Raw genomic sequence first — 19,405 nt, forward strand, 5'->3', positions numbered from 1 at the left:
GGGCGCTTTAGTGATGTGGTGAAGGGGGTGTGTTCTGGAAGCAGACTTCTTGGATTTGAATCTGACTCTACTCTCTTCTCGCTGTGTGATCTTGAACAAGTTGCTTAACCTCTCTGTGTCTCAGCTCCAAAATCTGCAAAGTGGGGATGATGGTGGGACCTAACTCATAGAGGTGTTGTGGGGATTAAATGAATTAACATGCGCAGTGCTGAGGACAGAGCCTCCCACAGGGCACAGGAGGTACTATGTGAGAGTTAGCTATTACCAGGATGATGATTATTATCATTACTAATTGGGCTGTTTGTTCCAAGTCCCCATCCTGACTGGGTATCATTATCATTGGGGGAGCTGGCTGACAAATGCAGCCTCCTGGGCTCCAGTCCTAGTGGACTGAATTGGAAACTCTGGGAGTGGGGCCCAGGGAACTATATTTTTAACAAGCTCCCTTTTGATTCTGCTACATGTGAGTGCTGGGCTGCCTTGAACCGTTGCACAGGTTGTTCACCATCCAAGGATTCGTGGCCCAGGGGCCAGGTGGAGGCTGACACCCAACTTGTGCTCCACTTGCCAAAACTCGTGTCCTGTCTCGAGGCTGAGTCAGCCCAGAGGGGAGCTGCCTTTTACTGATTCTCCCCAGGGTTGGCACAGGCCCCAGGAGTATAGACTGGTGTGAAGCATCTGTCGTGCCCAATCATTCACCTGCTGGCTCATTGGTTTTCAAGCTGTTTTCAGCCATGCTGACAGGCTCTTAGGAAGGCTGGTGATAAATCCCGCAGATAATAGCCAGGCTGTGCCGCCTGAGAGGGTGCTGGCATACTCGGGCCAACAGAGGGGCTGGGGAGGGAGCAATTTCTGCTTGGGACCAGGGCTCAGGTAGGATCTGAGGAAAGCTCTGGAAGACGGGGATTGAGCCTGGTGGAGAAAGAGCCCACGAGCTCAGCCTGGCGTATCTCATGGGGCTGGATCCAGCGAGCAGAGTAGAGAGGGGAGGTCCCAGAGGGTGGTGAGGGCCTTGAATGCCCAGAGTGGCACCCTAGGCCTTATCCTCAGAGCCGCAGGGAGCTGTGGAACGGCTGTAAGCTGCAACCACGGAGGGCAGAGGGCAGGGGTGAGACGAGAGGCAGGGAGGCCGGTGCCTCTGGGGAGAAGACACCGAGTCCCAGCCCACGGTGACTATCGCCTCATCCCTTGCTGGCCCCAGGGGTGCTATGGAGCCTGTCAGGCTCTGAAAGACCCTATTTCAAACCCAATTCACGCCAGGCATGGTGGCACATGCCTGTAGTCCTAGCTACTCAGGAGGCCAAGGTGGGAGGATCGCTTGAGCTAATTTAGTGTATTCATGAGGTATTTCCCCACACCTTGGGGTGAGGCCCAGCCTTTACATGTGGGCGCTTGGCTGGGCGCAGTGGCTCATGCCTGTAATCCCAGCACTTTGGGAGGCTGAGGCAGGCAGATCACATGCGGTCAGGAGTTCAAGACTAGCCTGGCCAACATAGTGAAACCCTGTCTCTACTAAAAATACAAAAATTAGCCAGGCGTGGTGGCGCATGCCTGAAATCCCAGCTACTTGGGAGGCTGAGGCAGGAGAGTTGCTTGAACTCGGGAGGCGGAGGTTGCAGTGAGCTGAGATTGTGCCACTGCATTCCAGCCTGGGTGACAGAGTAAGACTCCGTCTCAAAACAAACAAACAAACAAAAAAAACAGTTGGCCCTCCCAGACTCCCTCTTGGCTGGTCCCCTTCTGCGCTTCAGTTGCTCCCAGATCTCTGTCTTCATTGCAAGCCCCTCCCCTACTCCCCAAACCCTGCTCCTCCTGTTCCCTGGACCCACCCAAGCCCATGTGCAGTGTGTCCCCATGAGCCCGGAGTCCAGCTGCCTCAACCCTCTTGCTCCTCTCAAGTTCCCCATCTCACCTTGGAACAGGCACTCAGAGCCCCACTGCGGGATGTGGGGTGCGGTGCGGGGTGCAAGGTGCGGGGTGCAAGGTGCGGTGTGCAGAGTGCAAGGTGCGGGGTGCAGAGTGCAAGGTGCGGGGTGCGGAATGTGGGGCCCTCTTTCTTCCAGGATACAGGGCTCCTTGCTTCTGCGGTTTCCACAGGAGCTCTCTATTGTCTATGATCAGATCAACCAGGAAGCTCCAGGCTCAGCCTCCTGGCTGGGCCCCTCACTCTCACCGTAGGCCAAGCACAGCGTCTCCCCCGACATCTTCTCTTCTGGGCTCCGCATCTATGGATGGCCTGTCATCCCCCCAGTCACTGGCTAGACCCCCAGCCCGCCCTTCCTGTCCCACCTCTGTGCCGCCCACTCAGGCCCTCTTCCCAGCCTCCAGTCGGTCCCTTCCAGCCCATTCCCCATTCTACCCAGTCCTGCCCTGCCCCTCCTCTGGGCACAGCCTGGCGCCGGGGACCCTGCTTCCCAGCCTCACTGGACACAATCCTTCCCCTCGAATCTGCGCCTCAGCTCCTCCCGCATGCTTGCGGCGCCCCCACCCTGCCATCCCTCGCTCTCTGCCTTTGCCTGTGCTGTTCCCTTGGACTGAAATGCCCTTTCCTCTTGTTGGGCTGGCCGACCCCTGCTCACCCCTCACCCTCAGCTCAGAGGCTGCCTGCTCTGGGAAGCCTTCCCAGATGTCCCAGGCTGGGGTGGTGCCCCTGTGGGCTCCTCCATACCCCGGGCTCTACTGTGAAGCCCCTTAGCCCAGCACCGAGCAGGCCCATGGGGCAGCCTGGGGAGGGATGTTGAACTGGTGCCCCTGAGATGCAGCAGCCCGATCCTGCCCTGGAGGGACAGATGTGGGGTCCCTGGACACAGGCAGTCGGTCTGTAATGGAGGCAGCAGCTGGCATGGCAGGAGCCCGAGGCTGCATCTGCTCGTCCGCGAGAGGTGATGTCCATCCTGAGCCTTGAGGATGAGGCAGTGAACATTTTCCAGGAACACACCAAGGGTGGTTTGGCTTGTGCCTGGGCCTGGAGGCCTGAGAGAGCAGGGCCTGTTCAGGGTAAACCGGCTTATTCACCATGGGCTGCATTCAGAGGGAAGGAGCAGGAGGTGACAGGGAGGGCCTCGTGTGCCGGACCATGGAGCTTGGACTCTCTGAGAGCACTGGGGAGCCATGGGAGGACAATGAGCAGGGGAGGGGCAGGGGCAGCTCTGAACCTGTGTGCAGACAAACTGGATGGGAGACTGAGGCCAGGGAGGAGGCTGGAGAGATGCAGGGGGGGATAAAGTCTGATCCAAGGCTGAGCGGGGGAGCTGCAGAGGAGGAGATGGGCAGAGAGAGTCAGGGGACAGCAGAATGGGGTTGGGACTGGCAGATTGGCGAAGGGGGAGCAAGGGTGGTGCCAGGGGCCTGGCCTGTGACTGAGTAGGTGGAGGGGCTGCCCAAGACATAGACCCCAGGGTAGGAGGAGCGAGTGCTGTGCTCATTGTGGACGGTGATGAGTGCTGAAGGGACCCTCTAGGTGGCAGGGGGACCCCTCTCCAGGGAGACTCTGGCTTCATCTGTGTGCCACAGAGTGACCTGCTCCTTTAACTAAAATTCAGCTCCATTGGCTTGGCAGATACTGACACAAACCGAATGTGTTTTTCATGCCACACAGTCCCTAATGCATGCTATTCCTGCATCTTGCCCTCAACCGAAGAAATGGCGATTTGTTCCAATGCAGGCACCTAAACTGACTGTGCTGGCCTGGTGAGAAGAGGGTACAGTCCACATGCAAGTGTGTCATTGGTACCTTGCACCCCCTTCACCACATCACTAAAGCGCCCCTAAAGCCGGCACTCAGTGAGTGGCTGTCAACTCTTATGTAGCCCCTACCATGACCTGAGCACTGCCCAGTGCTTCTCACAGACTCACTCATTTCGTGCTCACAACCCTACAAGGCAGATCTCACTATCATCCCCATTTTCCAGATGAGAAAACTGAGGCTCAGCGATTTTCTGGGGTGCGCTGACTTGAGAGGCATTTCACCTCAGGCCTCGGTGTGAGATGGGAACACTCTATGGGCACCCAGCACAGGGTGTGGGTGACTGTTCCATAGTAGCTGATGTTTGGTAAGTGTTTCTGAGGGGCCAGGCTTTGTCCCAATGTTTTTTTTTTTTGAGACGGAGTCTTGCTCTGTCGCCCAGGCTGGTGTGCAGTGGTGCAACCTCAGCTCACTGCAACCTCTGCCTCCCAGGTTCCAGCCATTGTCCTGCCTCAGCCTCCCGAGTAGCTGGGATTACAGGCGCCGCCACCACACCCGGCTAATTTTTTGTATTTTTAGTAGAGACGGGGTTTCACTATGTTGGCCAGGCTGGTCTCGAACTCCTGACCTCGTGATTCACCTGCCTCGGCCTCCCAAAGTGCTGGGATTACAGGCATGAGCCACCGCGCCCAGCTGTCCCAATGTTTTATTAACCGTGTATTGACTTCCTGAACCCTCCCTGGCATCAGCAATTGTTGTACAGACAGTGCTGCCCGAGGACTTAGGTCTTACCAAGGGCTCGCAGCTGGTAAGGGCTTAGTGGGTCAGGCAGCCAGGCCTGCCAGCTACAGGGTCCAGTGGCCCTGAGCTCATTTTGTGGCTGAATGGAGGAATCTGGGTACAGGTACAGGTTTTCTTTTTTTTTTTTTTTTTTTTTTTTTTTTTTTAGAGACGGAGTCTCGCTCTGTCGCCCAGGCTGGAGTGCAGTGGCGCAATCTCGGCTCACTGCAAGCTCCGCTTCCCAGGTTCATGCCATTCTCCTGCCTCAGCCTCTCCGAGTAGCTGGGACTACAGGCGCCTGCCACCACGCCCGGCTAATTTTTTTGTATTTTTAGTAGAGACGGGGTTTCACCGTGGTCTCGATCTCCTGACCTCGTGATCCGCCCGCCTCAGCCTCCCAAAGTGCTGGGATTACAAGCGTGAACCACCGCGCCCGGCTCAGGTACAGGTTTTCTTTTTTTTCTTTCTTTTTTTTTTTTTTTTTGAGACTGAGTCTCGCTCTGTCACCCAGGCTGGAGTGCAGTGGCGCGATCTTGGCTCACTGCAAGCTCCGCCTCCCGGGTTCACGCCATTCTCCTGCCTCAGCCTCCCCAGCAGCTGGGACTACAGGCACCTGCCACCACGCCCGGCTAATTTTGTTTTTGTATTTTTAGTAAAGACAGGGTTTCACTGTGTTAGCCAGGATGGTCTCGATCTCCTGACCTCGTGATCTGCCCGCCTCGGCCTCCCAAAGTGCTGGGATTACAGGCGTGAGCCACTGTGGCTGGCCGCTTTTTTTTTTTTTTTTTTTTTTGAGACACAGTGTCACTCTGTCACCCAGGCTAAAGTGCAGTGGCATGATCTCGGCTCACTGCAACTTCTGCCTGCCGGATTCAAGAGATTCTCTTGCCTCAGCCTCCTGAGTAGCTGGAATTACAGGCACATGCCACACACCTGGCTAATTTTTGTATATTTATTTATTTATTTATTTATTTATTTATTTTATTTATTTTGAGACAGAGTCTCGCTCTGTTGTCCAGGCTGGAGTGCAATGGCGCAATCTTGGCTCACTGCAACCTCTGCCTCCCAGGCTCAAGTGATTCTCCTGCCTCAGCCTCCCAAGTAGCTGGGATTATAGGCGCCCGTCACCATACCTGACTAATTTTTTTTTTTGTATTTTTAGTAGAGACAGGGTTTCACCATGTTGGCCAGGCTGGTTTCGAACTCCTGACCTCAAGTGATCTGCCCATCTCGGCCTCCCAAAGTGCTAGAATTACAGGCATGAGCCACCGCGCCAGGTCTAATTTTTGTATTTTTAGTAGAGACGGGGTTTCACCATGTTGCCCTGGCTGGTCTTGAACTCCTAACGTCAAGTGATCTGCCCTCCTCAGCCTCCCAAAGCGCTGGAATTACAGGTGTGAGCCACCGTGTCTGCCCTGAGCACAGGTTTTCAGTGGGAGCTCAGAGGGCACTGGTGCCCTCATTTCTCCTTACCAATATCAAGGATGAGAACAGGGGTCCAAGCAAAGAGATTAACGGTGGGGAAGGCGGCAGCCAGTAGACAGCTGGGCCCAGACCTGCTCTTCCTCTCAACATCCTTCCCCCTTCCCCTCGCCTCTTCTCTTTACAATTTAATTTAATTTAATTTTTTTTTTTTTTTTTTTTTTTTGAGACAGAGTTTCACTCTTGTTGCCCAGGCTGGAGTGCAATGGCGTGATCTCAGCTCACCGCATCCTCCGCCTCCCGGGTCCCGGTTCAAGCAGTTCTCCTGCCTCAGCCTCCTGAGTAGCTGGGATTACAGTCACGCGGCACCACACCCAGTTAATTTTTGTATTTTTAGTAGAAACGGGGTTTCACCATGTTGGCCAGGCTGGTCTCCAACTCCTGACCTCGTGATCCGCCCGCCTCGGCCTCCCAAAGTGCTGGGATTACAGGCACCCGCCACCATGCCTGGCTAATTTTGTATTTTTAGTAGAGACAGGGTTTCTCCATGTTGGCCAGGCTGGTCTCGAACTCCCAACCTCAGGTGATCCCCCCGCCTTGGCCTCCCAAAGTGCTGGGATTACAGGCATGAGCCACTGAGCCCAGCTTGCTAATTTTTTTTTAATTTTTATTTTTGTAGAGACGAAGCTTTTACAATGTTGCCCAAGCTGGTCTTGAACTCTTGGGCTCAGGTGATCCACCCACCTTGGCCTCTCAGCGTTGGGATTACAGGCGTGAGCCACTGCACTTGGCCTACAGTTTAATATTTTAAACAGTTTTTTTTCTTCATTATGGAAAAGTTCAAACAAACCCAGAAATAGGATAGTATGATAAACTCCACTAGCCAGCACCTAGCATCAGTAATTAGCAATAGTTAATCAGATTTCCCCTGAAGACCTCACTGTCCTACTATTGGATGATTTTGAAGTAAATCCTACCTAAACTTATTTGGAAATACTTTATTATGTCTCTAAAACATAAGGATGTATTGTAACAAAATCTTTCAAAGCTAAAACTCCTATCATCTGCAAATCTTTGGGCAAATCCATTAATACATGCATGGCTTAGATGAGCAAACCAGTGCAGTGGTTGCTGAAAACTGTAGGCCAGATGGGGCTGGTGGTCTTGGAGCCACTGGAATGAGGGCACGTGTGTTAAAAATACAGATCCCCGGCCAGCACCTTGGGTCACACTTGTAACCCCAGCACTATGGGAGGCTGAGGAGCGAGGATCTCTCCAGGCTGGGAGTTTGAGACCAGCCTGGTCAACACAGGGAGAATCCCGTCTCTACAAAAAATACCGGGCTTGGTGGCGCACACCTGTAGTCCCAGCTACTTAGGAGGCCAAGGCAGGAGGATCGCTTGAGCCCAGGAGTTCAAGGCTTCAGGAAACCACTAAATCAGACTGGCAGAGGAGAACGTAAAAAAAAAAAAAAAAAAAAAAAAAGAAAAAAAAAAGAAAAAAAGAAAGAAAGAAAGAAAGAAAGAAAGAAAGAAAAACCCCCAAACAGATCCCTCGATTGAGCTCTGGGGACCCGTACTGAAGAGGTCTAGGTAGGACTGGGGACCCGTACTGAAGAGGTCTAGGTAGGACCTCCCCGCCTCCTCAGGGGAGTATGCGACATGGGCCATGCCCCATGCCGGCGTGGGTGACGCCCGGGGTTGTGTATGGGTGGGGGCGCACCCCGAACTGAGCCCACGGGGCGCTGTCCCGCCTGCAGATGTTCGGGCAGCGGCGCAGCGCACAGGCGCTGGAGCTGGCGCACATGCTCTACTACCGCAGTACCTCCAACAACTCGGAGCTGCTTAGCGCCCTGGCCCTGCGCGCGCAGGACGAACACACCAAGGAGGCGCTGCTGGCTCACAGCTTCCTGGCCCGGCGGCCAGGGGGCACTCAAGGCTCGTCCGAAGGTAGGACGTGGCCCTGGGACCTTGCCCCCGGGGGCCACACCCCCGTGAGGTCCCGCCCCAGCGAGACACGTCCCCACCCCCAGTTCCCACGGGTGGACCTGACGGATTTGCGAAGAGACCCCGGTCCTCAGCAGACAGGACCTCCGAATCCAGCCTCTGATCTTGGTCCCTGATGTGACCGCCCTTTCTTAACCTCAGCCTGGTTGGGAGTCTTAGCTCCATGGCACGTTCCCCTCCTGTCACTCTTTCCTCTACCTGAGCTGACACTTTCCAAGAGACCCTGCGCGCTCCCTGTGTGGGCTCTAGGTGGCCCCCTTCCCTACAGGAGCCCCCACCTTCCCCGCCCAAGAGCCCCTGACTGGTTTCCAGACGAGAGCCCCAGAGCTGGGCCTTCTGGCCCTCTCGAGCCGCCTGGGCCTTGTTCCGCTCCCCTCCAAGCCTCAAGATCACTCCTAGGCTCCTCCCAGACCCAGGCCCTTCCTGTTCTTTGCCCTACGCCCCTCCTTGCTGGTCCCTCGAATCTTCCCCGATCTCAGTGTGACCTCAGAACACCTGCCTCTCCCCTTGCAGAGACCTCCAGGTGGCTCCGGTCGGAGGTGGAGAACTGGCTCCTAGCCAAGTCAGGCTGTGAGGTGGCCTTCAACGGAACTCGGGCCCTGGCGCATCTGCAGGCCCTGACCCCCAGCATGGGATTGTACCCACCCCCGGGTTTCCCCAAAGTAGACCCAGTGGCTCCGATCACTTCCGAGCCCCCGCAGGCCACGCCCAGCAGTAACACCCCCTGAGTAGAACCTACCTCCCTGCCCAGTCACCAGGCTAGGAACTAAGCCCCGCCTCCTTCACGACAGGCTGTCAATTACGGTTATTATGCTTTTTCACTCCAACTTCCAATAACTGACAGGTAATTATTTTTGCTACACTGTGTGCTTAAGCAAAGCAGCCAATCAGAGTAGCTAGCAGTTGCTAAGTCTCCCCCGCCCCTTCGATGAACAGCCAATCAAAAGGATTTAGCTCTGCTTCTATTCCATTTCTTAGTCCCACCCTCACCATAAACATCCAAGTGTGGTTTGGCTGAGGAGCTGGGGGTGTCTGCCAATCACAGCTGCTCAGCTCTGGCTTCTGTAAACCGCCAGGTAGAGTTAAAGCTGCGCCCTCCCGATACTATATATCATTGTCTTTTTTAGCCCGCTCCAGGCAAACTGCCCATCATGTGTACCAAGCCCGTTAGCCCTTCCTCCTGGCAAACGTCCAGTGACAGCTGCTGGGTTCCATCAACCTTGGGCAGCCGGTTGTCGCTGCAGGGAAGCAACCAATAAGAATTTCTAAAGGAAACCTGATCTTGCTATCAATTGCTGCTGCTTAAATGGCAGGCCAGCTGGTCAGCTGCTGATCAGGGTGTCTAGGCTGAAGGAGTTGGAGACCTTGTGCTAGGTAGGTGAACCAGAAACCACCCTCGCCACCAAGACTCGCTCCCAACCTGGCTCCCAGCAACCTCAGGTGCCTTCCTCGCCCAGGTCTTTCACCCTTTCTACAGAAACTACCTCAGTCTGGATTTCCCCACCACCAGCAGCCTGTGCAATATTTATTGGTCTATCAATTTCTCCCCTGTCTCCTGTCCCAAAGTAATAAATCATGTTTAATAAGTCTGGATGAGACTACTCTTAACACACTGCCTTTAGGGTAACCCTGCTCTGTAGGAGCGGTTAAAAAATTATTTTTAAAAATCTAGATGAGTGGGATGGCTGCAGGAGTTGGAGGGAAGGAAAGCATTTGAATCCTGGAAAGAAGGGAGGGACTCTAGGTCCTGGGGTCCCAGACAGAGAAAGCTGTAGTCCTAAAAAGAGGCTGGGTTCATGGTTGGTGAGACAAAGACAGTCATAGAAGAGGATCTTAGAAGGATCTGATTCCTGAGGAGTCCCAGGGCCTGATGAACAGAGGAGATAGGGTAGCCATGTGCGATTGTGCAGATTTGCAGATTTTTTTTTTTTTTTTTTTTTTTTTTTGTGAGATGGAGTTTCCCTCTTGTTGCCCAGGCTGGAATGCAATGGCGTGATCTTGGTTCACTGCAACCTCCGCCTCCTGGGTTCAAACGATTCTCCTGCCTCAGCGTCCCCAGTAGCTGGGAGGTGCCTGCCACCACGCCTGGCTAATTTTTTGTATTTTCAGTAGAGACAGGGTTTCACTATGTTGGCCAGGCTGGTCTCGAACTCCTGACCTCAGGTGATCCACCCGCCTAAGCCTCCCAAAGTGCTGGGATTACAGGCGTGAGCCACCGCACCCGGCCTGTTCAGATTGTTAACTGCACAAAGGAACACAGCCACGGGTGGGTGGCTGTAAGATCCAGCCCATACCCCTACATGTATCCTGGTGTGGGGCTGGGTCAGCCAGAAGAAGGGGTGCCTCCTAATTTTTGCTAATGTGTCATATGGGCTAGAGGCAGCCTCTGGGGAGAGAGGGGAAGAGTCTCCCTCTCTAGGACCCCAAATGTTCAGTCCCTAGAGAGGGAGACTGGGCCGGGCGCGGTGGCTCACGCCTGTAATCCCAGCACTTTGGGAGGCTGAGGTGGGTGGATCACCTGAGGTCAGGAGCTCGAGACCAGCCTGGCCAACATGGTGATACCCCGTGTCTACTAAAGATACAAAAATTAGCCAGACGTGGTGGTGGGCGCCTGTAATCCCAGCTGCTCAGGAGGCTGAGGCAGGAGAATTAGGAGAATCGCTTGAACCGGGGAGGCGGAGGTTGCAGTGAGCTGACATCGTACCACTGCACTCCAGCCTGGACAGAAAGAAAAAAAGAGTCCGACAATCTGCAAACACACACTATGCCCGGGGCTCTGAGAGAGAGCAACAGAGTGACAGAAGCTTGGGTAAGGAGAGAGGACTGGTCACTGCAGGCTTCCTATCCTAACAGGGTTTGCTGGGACCCAGAATCCAGGTTCTTCCCAGAAGCGCCTGAAGGTCTAGACTCAGGTGCCTCACAGAGGTCTCTTGGGCCTTGAGAAGGGAAGGCCCAGGCTCTTGGGTCTGTGGGAGGGAAAAGGTGCCTGGAGTCCCGGCTTCTGTGTCCTCGGGAGGAAGGGGTTGGGAACTGGGAGATGGGCATTCTGAGGGCTGAGCAGCTGGTGGTGGGGACCCTGTTAGGTTCAGGAGAGGTCAAGCGTGCGCAGCCTGGGTCCCTGGAGGCGGAAGGAAGGAAGGAAGGAAGGAGATCAAGGCAGAGCCGGCGGTTAAACAGTTTTATTTTCTGGAGGACGCGCGGCGAAGGGGGCCGGGAGGGGGCGGGGGCGGCCGGGCGAGGCGGGGCGCTCACTCCCGCTTCCGTAGGTGGATGTAGATGATGCCGCTGACCAGGGCGAGGGGGAAGGCCACCCAGGCCAGGGCGAAGCAGTATCCGAAGCTGCCGCCTCGCGGGTGCTTCGCCAGGATCTCCTCGGCGTGAATGGCATAGATCAAGGCCCCAGTAAACACCGCCACGCCTGCGGAAGACGAAAACCACGCGTCACGCAGTGCCCCTCAAGAAGACTACATTTCCCAATATCCCATGGGGGCAAAGAAGCGCCGGAGGGCCCGTGGGCAGCGCCGCTGGCTGCTGGGAGTTGTGGTTCTCTCCCCAGCGCAGTGCAACTGCAGCGCGGCCTTAGGTAACTGATTTAATCTCTCTAAGTCCAATAATATCTCTCTATCCATCCAAGGAATATTTTTGAGTGTGTTTCTATAAGCCAAACATGCAGTAGTAAACTCATAAAGCAAGAGAGAGGCTTTGCAGGAACCTATAATGCTCCCCAAACTGAGGACTATGATTAAGTTAGCCCTTTGCACCTGAAGTCAAAAAATTAAAAAGTACGCAAAACTTCTTGAAGTGTCTGATGCACAATAGGCACGCCAGAAACAGCGGTTGGCTGATATAAATACCATTACTATTATGATTCAGAGCTCTCTACTGAGGTACGAATTAGTTTATCCCCCCACGTCGCCACCGATCCCTGGTACCAAAACTATTTACCTATACCTCCTTCCCCAGCCCCGGCTCCCTGAAACTCTTAAGTTCCCTGATGACTCATAGTCACAAGCCACAACTATCATTAGCCACTGAAAACTACAAGTCCCAGCAATCCCTAGGGGCAGAGAGGTAGCCCACGGAGGCACCTCTCGTGGCTCCTGGGGTGTTGAAAATTGTTTTTTTTCTATGAGAGGCCCATTTTCAGGGCCCCCAGCATCTTGACACACCCCACTCCCTTCTGTTCAATTCTTGGGGGATTAGGGGTGGAGAGGGGCAGTGCTCACTGGTGCAAAGCTGGCAGAGGCCGGTGGCATAGAAGAGACCTCCTCGTCGCATGGTGTAGAGCTGGAACATGAACAGGATGAAGGACAGACAGCAGAGAATAAGGGAGAGCACCATGAGGACCTGCACCGCCTTCAGCCAGCCTGCAGTAAGGAGGACACAGAGGGGGACATCACGGCGGGTCCAGAGTTCCAGCTCACCCGCTTGCTCACCATGTGACCCTTCTCTGCCCCATCCCTGCTCCCGTTTAGACCCATACAAGCCTAGATACTTAGATGAATCACTTATGTTGACCTTGAACCTCGTTACCTTGCTAAATTCCCTTGTCAGTTCTAGTAGTTGCTTTGCCAATTTTTTTTTTTTTTTTTTTGAGACCAGGTCTTGCTCTGTTGCCCAAGCTGGAGTGCAGTGGTGCAGTCATGGCTCACTGCAGCCTTATCCTCCAGGACTCATGAAATTCTCTCACCCCTGCCTCCTGAGTAGCTGGGACCACAGGCACAAGCCACCACACCTGGCTAATTTTTAAATTTTTGTAGAGACAGGGTTTCCCTATGTTGTCCAGGCTGGTCTTGAACTCCTGGGCTCAAGTGATCCTCAGCCTCCCAAGGTGCTGGGATTACAGGTGTGAGCCACTGTGCCTGTCTGCTTTGCAGAATTTTAACGGATTTTCTACATAAACAACATGTTTACTGGGAATAGAGACACTTTTTCCTAATTTATTTCCCATGCCTTTTATTTCTTTTTCTTGCCTTCTTGCATTGGCTACTCCAGTAAAACGTTGAATAGAAGTGGTGAGAGCAGACCACTTCCTTTAATCTTAGTTTTGCATTAAATCTTTCACACAGAACTTTAGATAGATGCAGCTCTATTCCTTTAGAACTCCAGTGCACCTGGCCCCACCCCTTTAGAACCTTAAGTGATTTCAGCCCCATCCTCTTGGAACTTGGATGAAATGGTCCCAGGCATCCATTCAGAGCACCAGCCCCATCTCCTTGGAGCTTTGGAAAAATACTCTTGTCTTCTCAGAATCTTGGGAGAGTTTTCTGTATTCCTTTTTTTTTTTGAGACGGAATCTTGCTCTGGGTGCAGTAGTGCAATCTCAGCTCACTGCAACCTCCACCTCCTGGGTTCAAGCGATTCTCCTGCCTCAGCCTCCTGAGTAGCTGGGACTACAGGCACACGCCACCATGCCCAGCTAATATTTTTTTTTTTGAGACGGAGTCTCGCTGTCGCCCAGGCTGGAGTGCAGTGGTGCAATCTCGGCTCACTACAAGCTCCGCCTCCCGGGTTCACACCATTCTCCTGCCTCAGCCTCCTGAGTAGCTGGGACTACAGGCGCCCGCCACCACGCCCAGCTAATTTTTTGTATTTTTAGTAGAGGCGGGGTGTCACCGTGTTCTCAATCTCCTGACCTCATGATCCACCCGCCTCGGCCTCCCAAAGTGCTGGGATTACAGGCGTGAGCCACCGTGCCCGGCATATTTTGTATTTTTAGTAGAGACGGGGTTTCATCATCTTGGCCAGGCTGGTCTCGAACTCCTGGCCTTGTGATCCACCCACCTTGGCCTCCCTTCTCTATTCTTTAAACCTATAGCATGCCGTCTCACCCTTTCTGAGTCAGAGGAGGAGGCTTTTATCTATATGGCCTCTTCAGAACAGGAGATACTGGCTGGACGTGGTGGCTCACACCTGTAATCTCAGCACTTTGGGAGGCTGAAGCAGGTGGATCACCTGAAGTCAGAAGTTCAAGACCAGCCTGGCCAACATGGTGAAACCCGTCTCTACTAAAAATGCAAAATTATGGCCGGGTGCGGTGGCTCACACCTGTAATCCCAGCACTTTGGGAGGCTGAGACGGGCAGATCACGAGGTCAGGAGATCGAGACCATCCTGGCTAACACGGTGAAACCCTGTCTCTACTAAAAATACAAAAAATTAGCCGGGCGCGGTGGCAGGCGCCTGTAGTCCCAGCTACTCGGGAGGCTGGGGCAGGAGAATGGCGTGAACCCGGGAGGCGGAGCTTGCAGTGAGCCAAGGTCGCGCCACTGCACTCCAGCCTGGGTGAAAGAGCGAGACTCCGTCTCAAAAAAAAAAAAAAAATGCAAAATTAGCCAGGCGTGGTGGCACACACCTGCAGTCCCAGCTACTCGGGAGGCTGAGGCAGGAGAATTGCTCGGACCCGGGAGGCAGAGGTTGCAGTGAGCCAAGATTGCACCACTGCACTCCAGCCTGGGCAACCAGAGGAAAACTCAGTCTCAAAACACAAAAAAAAAAACCCACAAAAAAACAAACGAACAAAAAAAAAAAAAAAAGAGGTAGGTACATCCAGACAGGTGGGACATGCATTAGCCCTAGGCACTCAGCCACTCAGGCCTGGACCACGCTCACTCCAACTTTGTTGAGGGAGGGTTCCCAATTCTCAGTCCCGTGAGGACACGAAGGGTTTCCCTTCCCCTTTGAAGACCAGTCCCGCCGCCCTCACCCCTCACCATTCTCGCTGACATTACTGCAGGCCCATGTTTTGGTGTCGTTGTTCCATGTGCAGTCGTACCAGAGATTCAGGGACTCTTTCCCGGGGAGAGTCCACCAGGACTGGGATGGACAGAGAATGAAACAAGGGGCAGGGTTAGGAAAGGAGAGGGGACAGGGTCAGGCAGACTGTGGGAAGGGCTGGGAAAAGGGCGGGGTATCTGGGATGGGACGGAACTGGGGAGAATTAGGATTTAATATGAGAGTGGGTAGGGTCAGGGCAGGGAGGAGGCATCGGAGGTAGAGCTAAAAGGGTTAACCTGGTGGTTCATGCCTGTAATCCAAGCGCTGTGGGAGGCCGAGGCAGGTGGATCACTTGAGGCCAGGGGTTCGAGACCAGCCTGGGCAACATGGTGAAACCCCGTCTCTACCAAAATAAAAAAATTAGCCGGGTGTGGTGGCAGGTGCCTCTAATCCCAGCTGCTTGGGGGGCTGAGACAGGAGACTCGCTTGAACCCGGGAGGCCGAGGTTGCAGTGAGCTGGGATCGCACCACTGCACTCCAGCCTGGGGGACAGAGTGACATCCTGTCTCAAAATAAATGAAATATAAAAGAAACACTAGGTAAAGGGGGCGGGGCCAGAATGCCTTTAGAGGAGGGGCGTGGCAAGATTCCGAAGGGGAGCAGAGGGGCCCTGAGCTCCAAGTAGGCTTACCTTGTCCAAAGTGGCCACGAAAAGCAGTATAAGAATGAGGATGTGAAGGGCTGAGACCACCAGCAAGAGGAGTGACATGGCTGCAGTGGAGGAAGCCTGGGGAGGGGGAGCAGGGGACGGAGTCTGAAGAGGTTGGCACAGGCCAGGCACACTCACGCCTATAATCCCAGCACTTTGGGAGGCTGAGGCAGGGGGATAACCTGAGGTCAGGAGATCAAGACCAGCCTGGCCAACATGGTGAAACCCCATCTCTACTAAAAATACAAAATTAGCTGGGTGTGGTGGTGCACACCTGTAATCCCAGCTACTTGGGAGGCTGAGGCAGGAGAATCACTGGAATCCGGGAGGCGAAGGTTGCAATGAGCCAAGATCATGCCATTGCACTCCAGCCAGGGTGACAGAGCAAGACTCCGTCTCAAAAAAAATTGGCATAAAGGCAGGTGAGATGTCTCCTGATGGAGGAAGGGCGTGGGTGCAGACTCCTGGGTCTCTCAGGGAGGAGACCGCTGGGGCCTGGATTCCTGAGTTCCCCATTGGCTGGAGGGGTGGAGAGGGCCAAAGATGGACTCTTGGGTTCCTTGAATGAGGAGGACTAGCAATGTGGCTCCTCTCTCCCCAGAACCCTGGCTCTGGGTTACATACAGGCCAGATAGTGAAAATTCAAGTTGAGACCCCGCCCTGCACCCCGATATCAGGATCGAGGAGCTGCCCCCAGCGACAGGCATTCTTGACTCACACTACTCCTCTCCTGGGGTGAGCGGAGGAGGGGGACCTGGTGAGTCATCTGGTGACTCATCCCCCCCCCATCTCTAAGCACCAGGGAAACCCCAGCCCCTGGCTATGTCCACAAGGTCCTCACCCCACCCTGCTGCCAGACTGGTGACTGTTGGACATCTTCTGGAGGAAATGGATAGGATTCGCGCTGGGGGAAAGAGAGGCCTGAGAAGAAGGAGTTAGCCTCCCAGGACTCTTTGATGCCCAGGAACAGGGGACCTAGAGGTCTCACAGATTTGGGGTGTTCTCATGCAATGCCCTGATCTCAGGGCCCCCAGAGGACAGTGGACACTGCTGAGGGAAAAACTGCAGGAAGTTTTCCCATGGAGGGCTCTGCTGGGACCCCAAAACTTTGCTGGGCCCCACCCCTTCCCATATCCCCACCTCAAGTGCTAAGAGATCACTTATTAAATTACAAGGATTTCCAAGAGTAAGGGGCGTCTCTCCCAGCCTGGGGGTGTCCTTCCCAAACTGCTACATTCCCAAGTAAATTAAGAAGTCCCAGCCCTGAATAACGGACCGGAAACTTACCGAGAGCCGCGAAAAAAGTCAGAGCTGGAGTCGGAGTCTCGTCCCTCGCTCGGGCCTCCGTGCCCCGCCCTTCTCCTCCCTCCTTTCACCCTCCCGAGGCCCCCGCCTCTCTCACCGCCTTCCTCCCTTCCTTGCTCTCCCCTCCAATCCGGAACCCTTTCTGTCTCGCTCGCTCTCCTTCTGCCTCTCGTCTCTCCCTCCTGCCCTCACTGTCTGGGCCTCCTTCTCTCTTGCTCCCGTTTCTCTTTCTTTCTTCCTCTCAATATATACTGACCCTTTTATAAACCCACCCTCACCGCACCCAGCTGAGGTCGGCTGCCAGTGGGAGGGCCCAGGCACTCCGGTTCCTCTTTCTTTGGGCCTCCACCCAATCCCCCCAGACAGACATCATCTGGGGCTCCCTCCCAGGGTTGAGATGAGAAACTCTTGGAATGGGGCTCTGGGGAGGGGCAAGCGTCAGGGGTGGGAAGGCCCGATTCTCAGGACCCTTGAGTTTTGAGGTCTTGTCCTGGAACCGGATGTCTGCTTTCCCCGATGGAGCTTGGGGCTGGATAGGAGTCTGGGAAGGGAGGCCAGATTGCTGTGGCATGGCTGGTGAAGTCGGCCCCGTGGTGGGGGGTCAGAGGATGGGAGATGAAATTTGTGAAACTCGGCAGGGCATTGTGGCTCATGCCTGTAATCCCAGCACTTTGGGAGGCCAAGACGGGCAGATCATCTGAGGTCAGGAGTTTGAGACCAGCCTGGCCAACGTGGTGGAAACCTGTCTCTATCAAAAATACAAAAATTAGCCGGGTGTGGTGTCGGGCGACTGTAATCCCAGCTACTCGGGAGGCTGAGCCATGAGAATCGCTTGAACGCGAGAGGTGGAGTCTGCAGTGAGCTGAGTTTGCACCACTGCACTCCAGCCTGGGCCACAAAGTGAGACCCTGTCGCAAAACAAACAAACAAACAAAACAAAAAACAAAAAAAAAACGTGTGAAACTCTGGAAGTGGGGAGGAGGTGGAAGTTAAGAATCCCAGTGCCATCATTTCCTGGCTCAGTGACCTTGAGCCAATTATTTCACCCACCTGGGCTCCAGTATCTTAGTCTATGTTGAAAGTATAATAATGCTGACAAAATACTAATACTGATAATAATAATTCTGATACTTATGCTGAATGAATAAGGTAATACTGGCACACTCACAACCTAACCTGTTCCTTCCTTCATCAAACATTTATTGAGTTCGGGCACGGTGGCTCATGCCTGTAATCCCAGCACTTTGGGAGGCCGACCGAGGTGGGTGGATCACAAGGTCAGGAGATCGAGACCATCCTGGCTAACACGGTGAAACCCCGTCTCTACTAAAAAAAAATACAAAAAATTAGCCGGGTGTGGTGGCGGGCACCTGTAGTCCCAGCTACTTGGGAGGCTGAGGCAGGAGAATGGCGTGAGCCCGGGAGGCGGAGCTTGCAGTGAGCCAAGATCGTGCCAGCCTGGGCGACAGAGCGAGACTCCATCTCAAAAAAAAAAAAAAAAAAAAACATTTATTGAACATGTACTCTGATCTGGGAGTCAATAATGAAAACAGACATGAGCCCTGCTGGTATTACGGAGCTTGTCTTCCAGTAGAGGAAGACAGACGAGAGAAAACATCAATGATGAAGATAAATCTCAGATAGGGATAAGTGCCTTGAAAAATAAATACAATAGGCTGGACGCGGTGGCTCATGCCTGTAATCTCAGCATTTTGGGAGGCCGAGGCCGGAGGATCACCTGACGTCGGGAGTTCAAGACCAGCCTGGCGGACATGGTGAAACTCTGTCTCTACTAAAAATACAAAAATTAGCTGAGCGTGGTAGTGGGCACCTGTAATCCAAGCTACTCGGGAGGCTGAGACAGGAGAATTGCTTGAACCCGGGAGGCGGAGGTTGCAGTGAAGTGAAATCGCGCTACTGCACTCCAGCTTGGGTGACAGAGCAAGACTCCATCTTAAAGAAAAAAAAAGAAAAGAAAAGAAGAAAAGAAAAATAAATACAATAAGAAATCAAATAGAGTGATGGAGATAATGACAGAGTGCAGGGGAGACTACTTGAAACAGGAAAATCAGGGAAGGCCTCTTGGAGAAGGTAACATTTGAGCTGAAGACAGGAGTCATGTGAACGCCGGGGTGGGGGAGTGGTGGGGGGGGCGTGGGGGGAAGAGGAAGTGCAAAAGCTCTTAAAGCTTTTGAGAACAAGCTCAGGTTGTTTAGGGAGCAGACAGAAGGGCCAGTGTGGCTGGAGCACAGGGAGACAGAGGGAGTGGTGAGAAGGGAAATCAAAGGGTGCCCTTGAAGACTAGGGGAGGGGCTTGGATTTCATTCTAAGTGCAGTGGAAAGCCATTAGGCTTTAACAGAGTGTAGTACCAAAGTTTTTTTGTTTGTTTGTTTGTTTGTTTTTGAGATGGAGTCTTGCTCTGTCATCCAGGCTGGAGTGCAGTGGCATGATCTCAGCTCACTGCAACCTCCACCTCCTGGGTTCAAGCGATTCTCCTGCCTCAGCCTCCTGAGTAGCTGGGATTACAGGTGCCCGCCACCATGCCCAGCCAATTTTTGTATTTTTAGTAGAGATGGGGTTTCTGCATGTTGGCCAGGCTGGCCTCGAACTCCTGACCTCCAGTGATCTGCCTGCCTTGGCCTCCCAAAGTGATGGGATTACAGGCGTGAGCCACCATGCCCAGCCCCAAAGGTTTAATGTTAACTATTATTATTAATTTTGGGGATATTAAATTAGGGTCAGGGGTGATGACTACTATGTACACAAGTCTCTTGGGAGGGG

The 19,405-nt window shown here is 53.7% G+C and overlaps 2 protein-coding genes across 4 annotated transcripts in view; one reads left to right on the forward strand and one right to left on the reverse strand.

Moving 5' to 3' along the window:
- TMEM143 (transmembrane protein 143) overlaps positions 1 to 9,484 on the forward strand; it is a 33,351-nt gene extending 23,867 nt beyond the window's left edge. For 2 of the 3 annotated variants that reach the window (XM_032169283.2, XM_032169284.2), the window contains 2 exons: positions 7,647 to 7,836; positions 8,407 to 9,484. In XM_032169283.2, coding sequence (XP_032025174.1) covers positions 7,647 to 7,836; positions 8,407 to 8,621 — 405 coding nt within the window. In that variant the 3' untranslated portion in view covers positions 8,622 to 9,484. Of the gene's footprint in view, positions 1 to 6,120; positions 7,230 to 7,646; positions 7,837 to 8,406 lie in introns of those variants that run through there. The other variant, XM_058425159.1, reaches the window with a different exon arrangement.
- A 1,574-nt stretch (positions 9,485 to 11,058) lies between these two features.
- EMP3 (epithelial membrane protein 3) lies at positions 11,059 to 17,001 on the reverse strand. Its single transcript, XM_032169285.2, has 5 exons — positions 16,606 to 17,001; positions 15,301 to 15,396; positions 14,606 to 14,708; positions 12,120 to 12,260; positions 11,059 to 11,311 (listed from the first exon to the last, which is right to left on the reverse strand). The coding sequence occupies exons 2-5, from the start codon at positions 15,376 to 15,378 to the stop codon at positions 11,142 to 11,144; spliced, it is 492 nt and encodes a 163-aa protein (XP_032025176.1). The 5' UTR covers positions 15,379 to 15,396; positions 16,606 to 17,001; the 3' UTR covers positions 11,059 to 11,141.
- Positions 17,002 to 19,405: the final 2,404 nt, after the last annotated feature.

This window comes from Hylobates moloch, unplaced genomic scaffold (genome assembly GCF_009828535.3).
Source record: "Hylobates moloch isolate HMO894 unplaced genomic scaffold, HMol_V3 SCAFFOLD_12, whole genome shotgun sequence".
NCBI lineage: Eukaryota > Metazoa > Chordata > Mammalia > Primates > Hylobatidae > Hylobates > Hylobates moloch.

Excerpts from the sequence above, each read along its gene's own strand:
- EMP3 (XM_032169285.2), bottom strand. The coding sequence starts at position 15,378 with ATGTCACTCCTCTTGCTGGTGGTCTCAGCCCTTCACATCCTCATTCTT. Across the intron at positions 14,709-15,300 it reads TCGTGGCCACTTTGGACAAG|TCCTGGTGGACTCTCCCCGG; the intron begins GTAAGCCTACTT and ends TGTCCATCCCAG. Across the intron at positions 12,261-14,605 it reads CAGTAATGTCAGCGAGAATG|GCTGGCTGAAGGCGGTGCAG; the intron begins GTGAGGGGTGAG and ends TCCTTACTGCAG.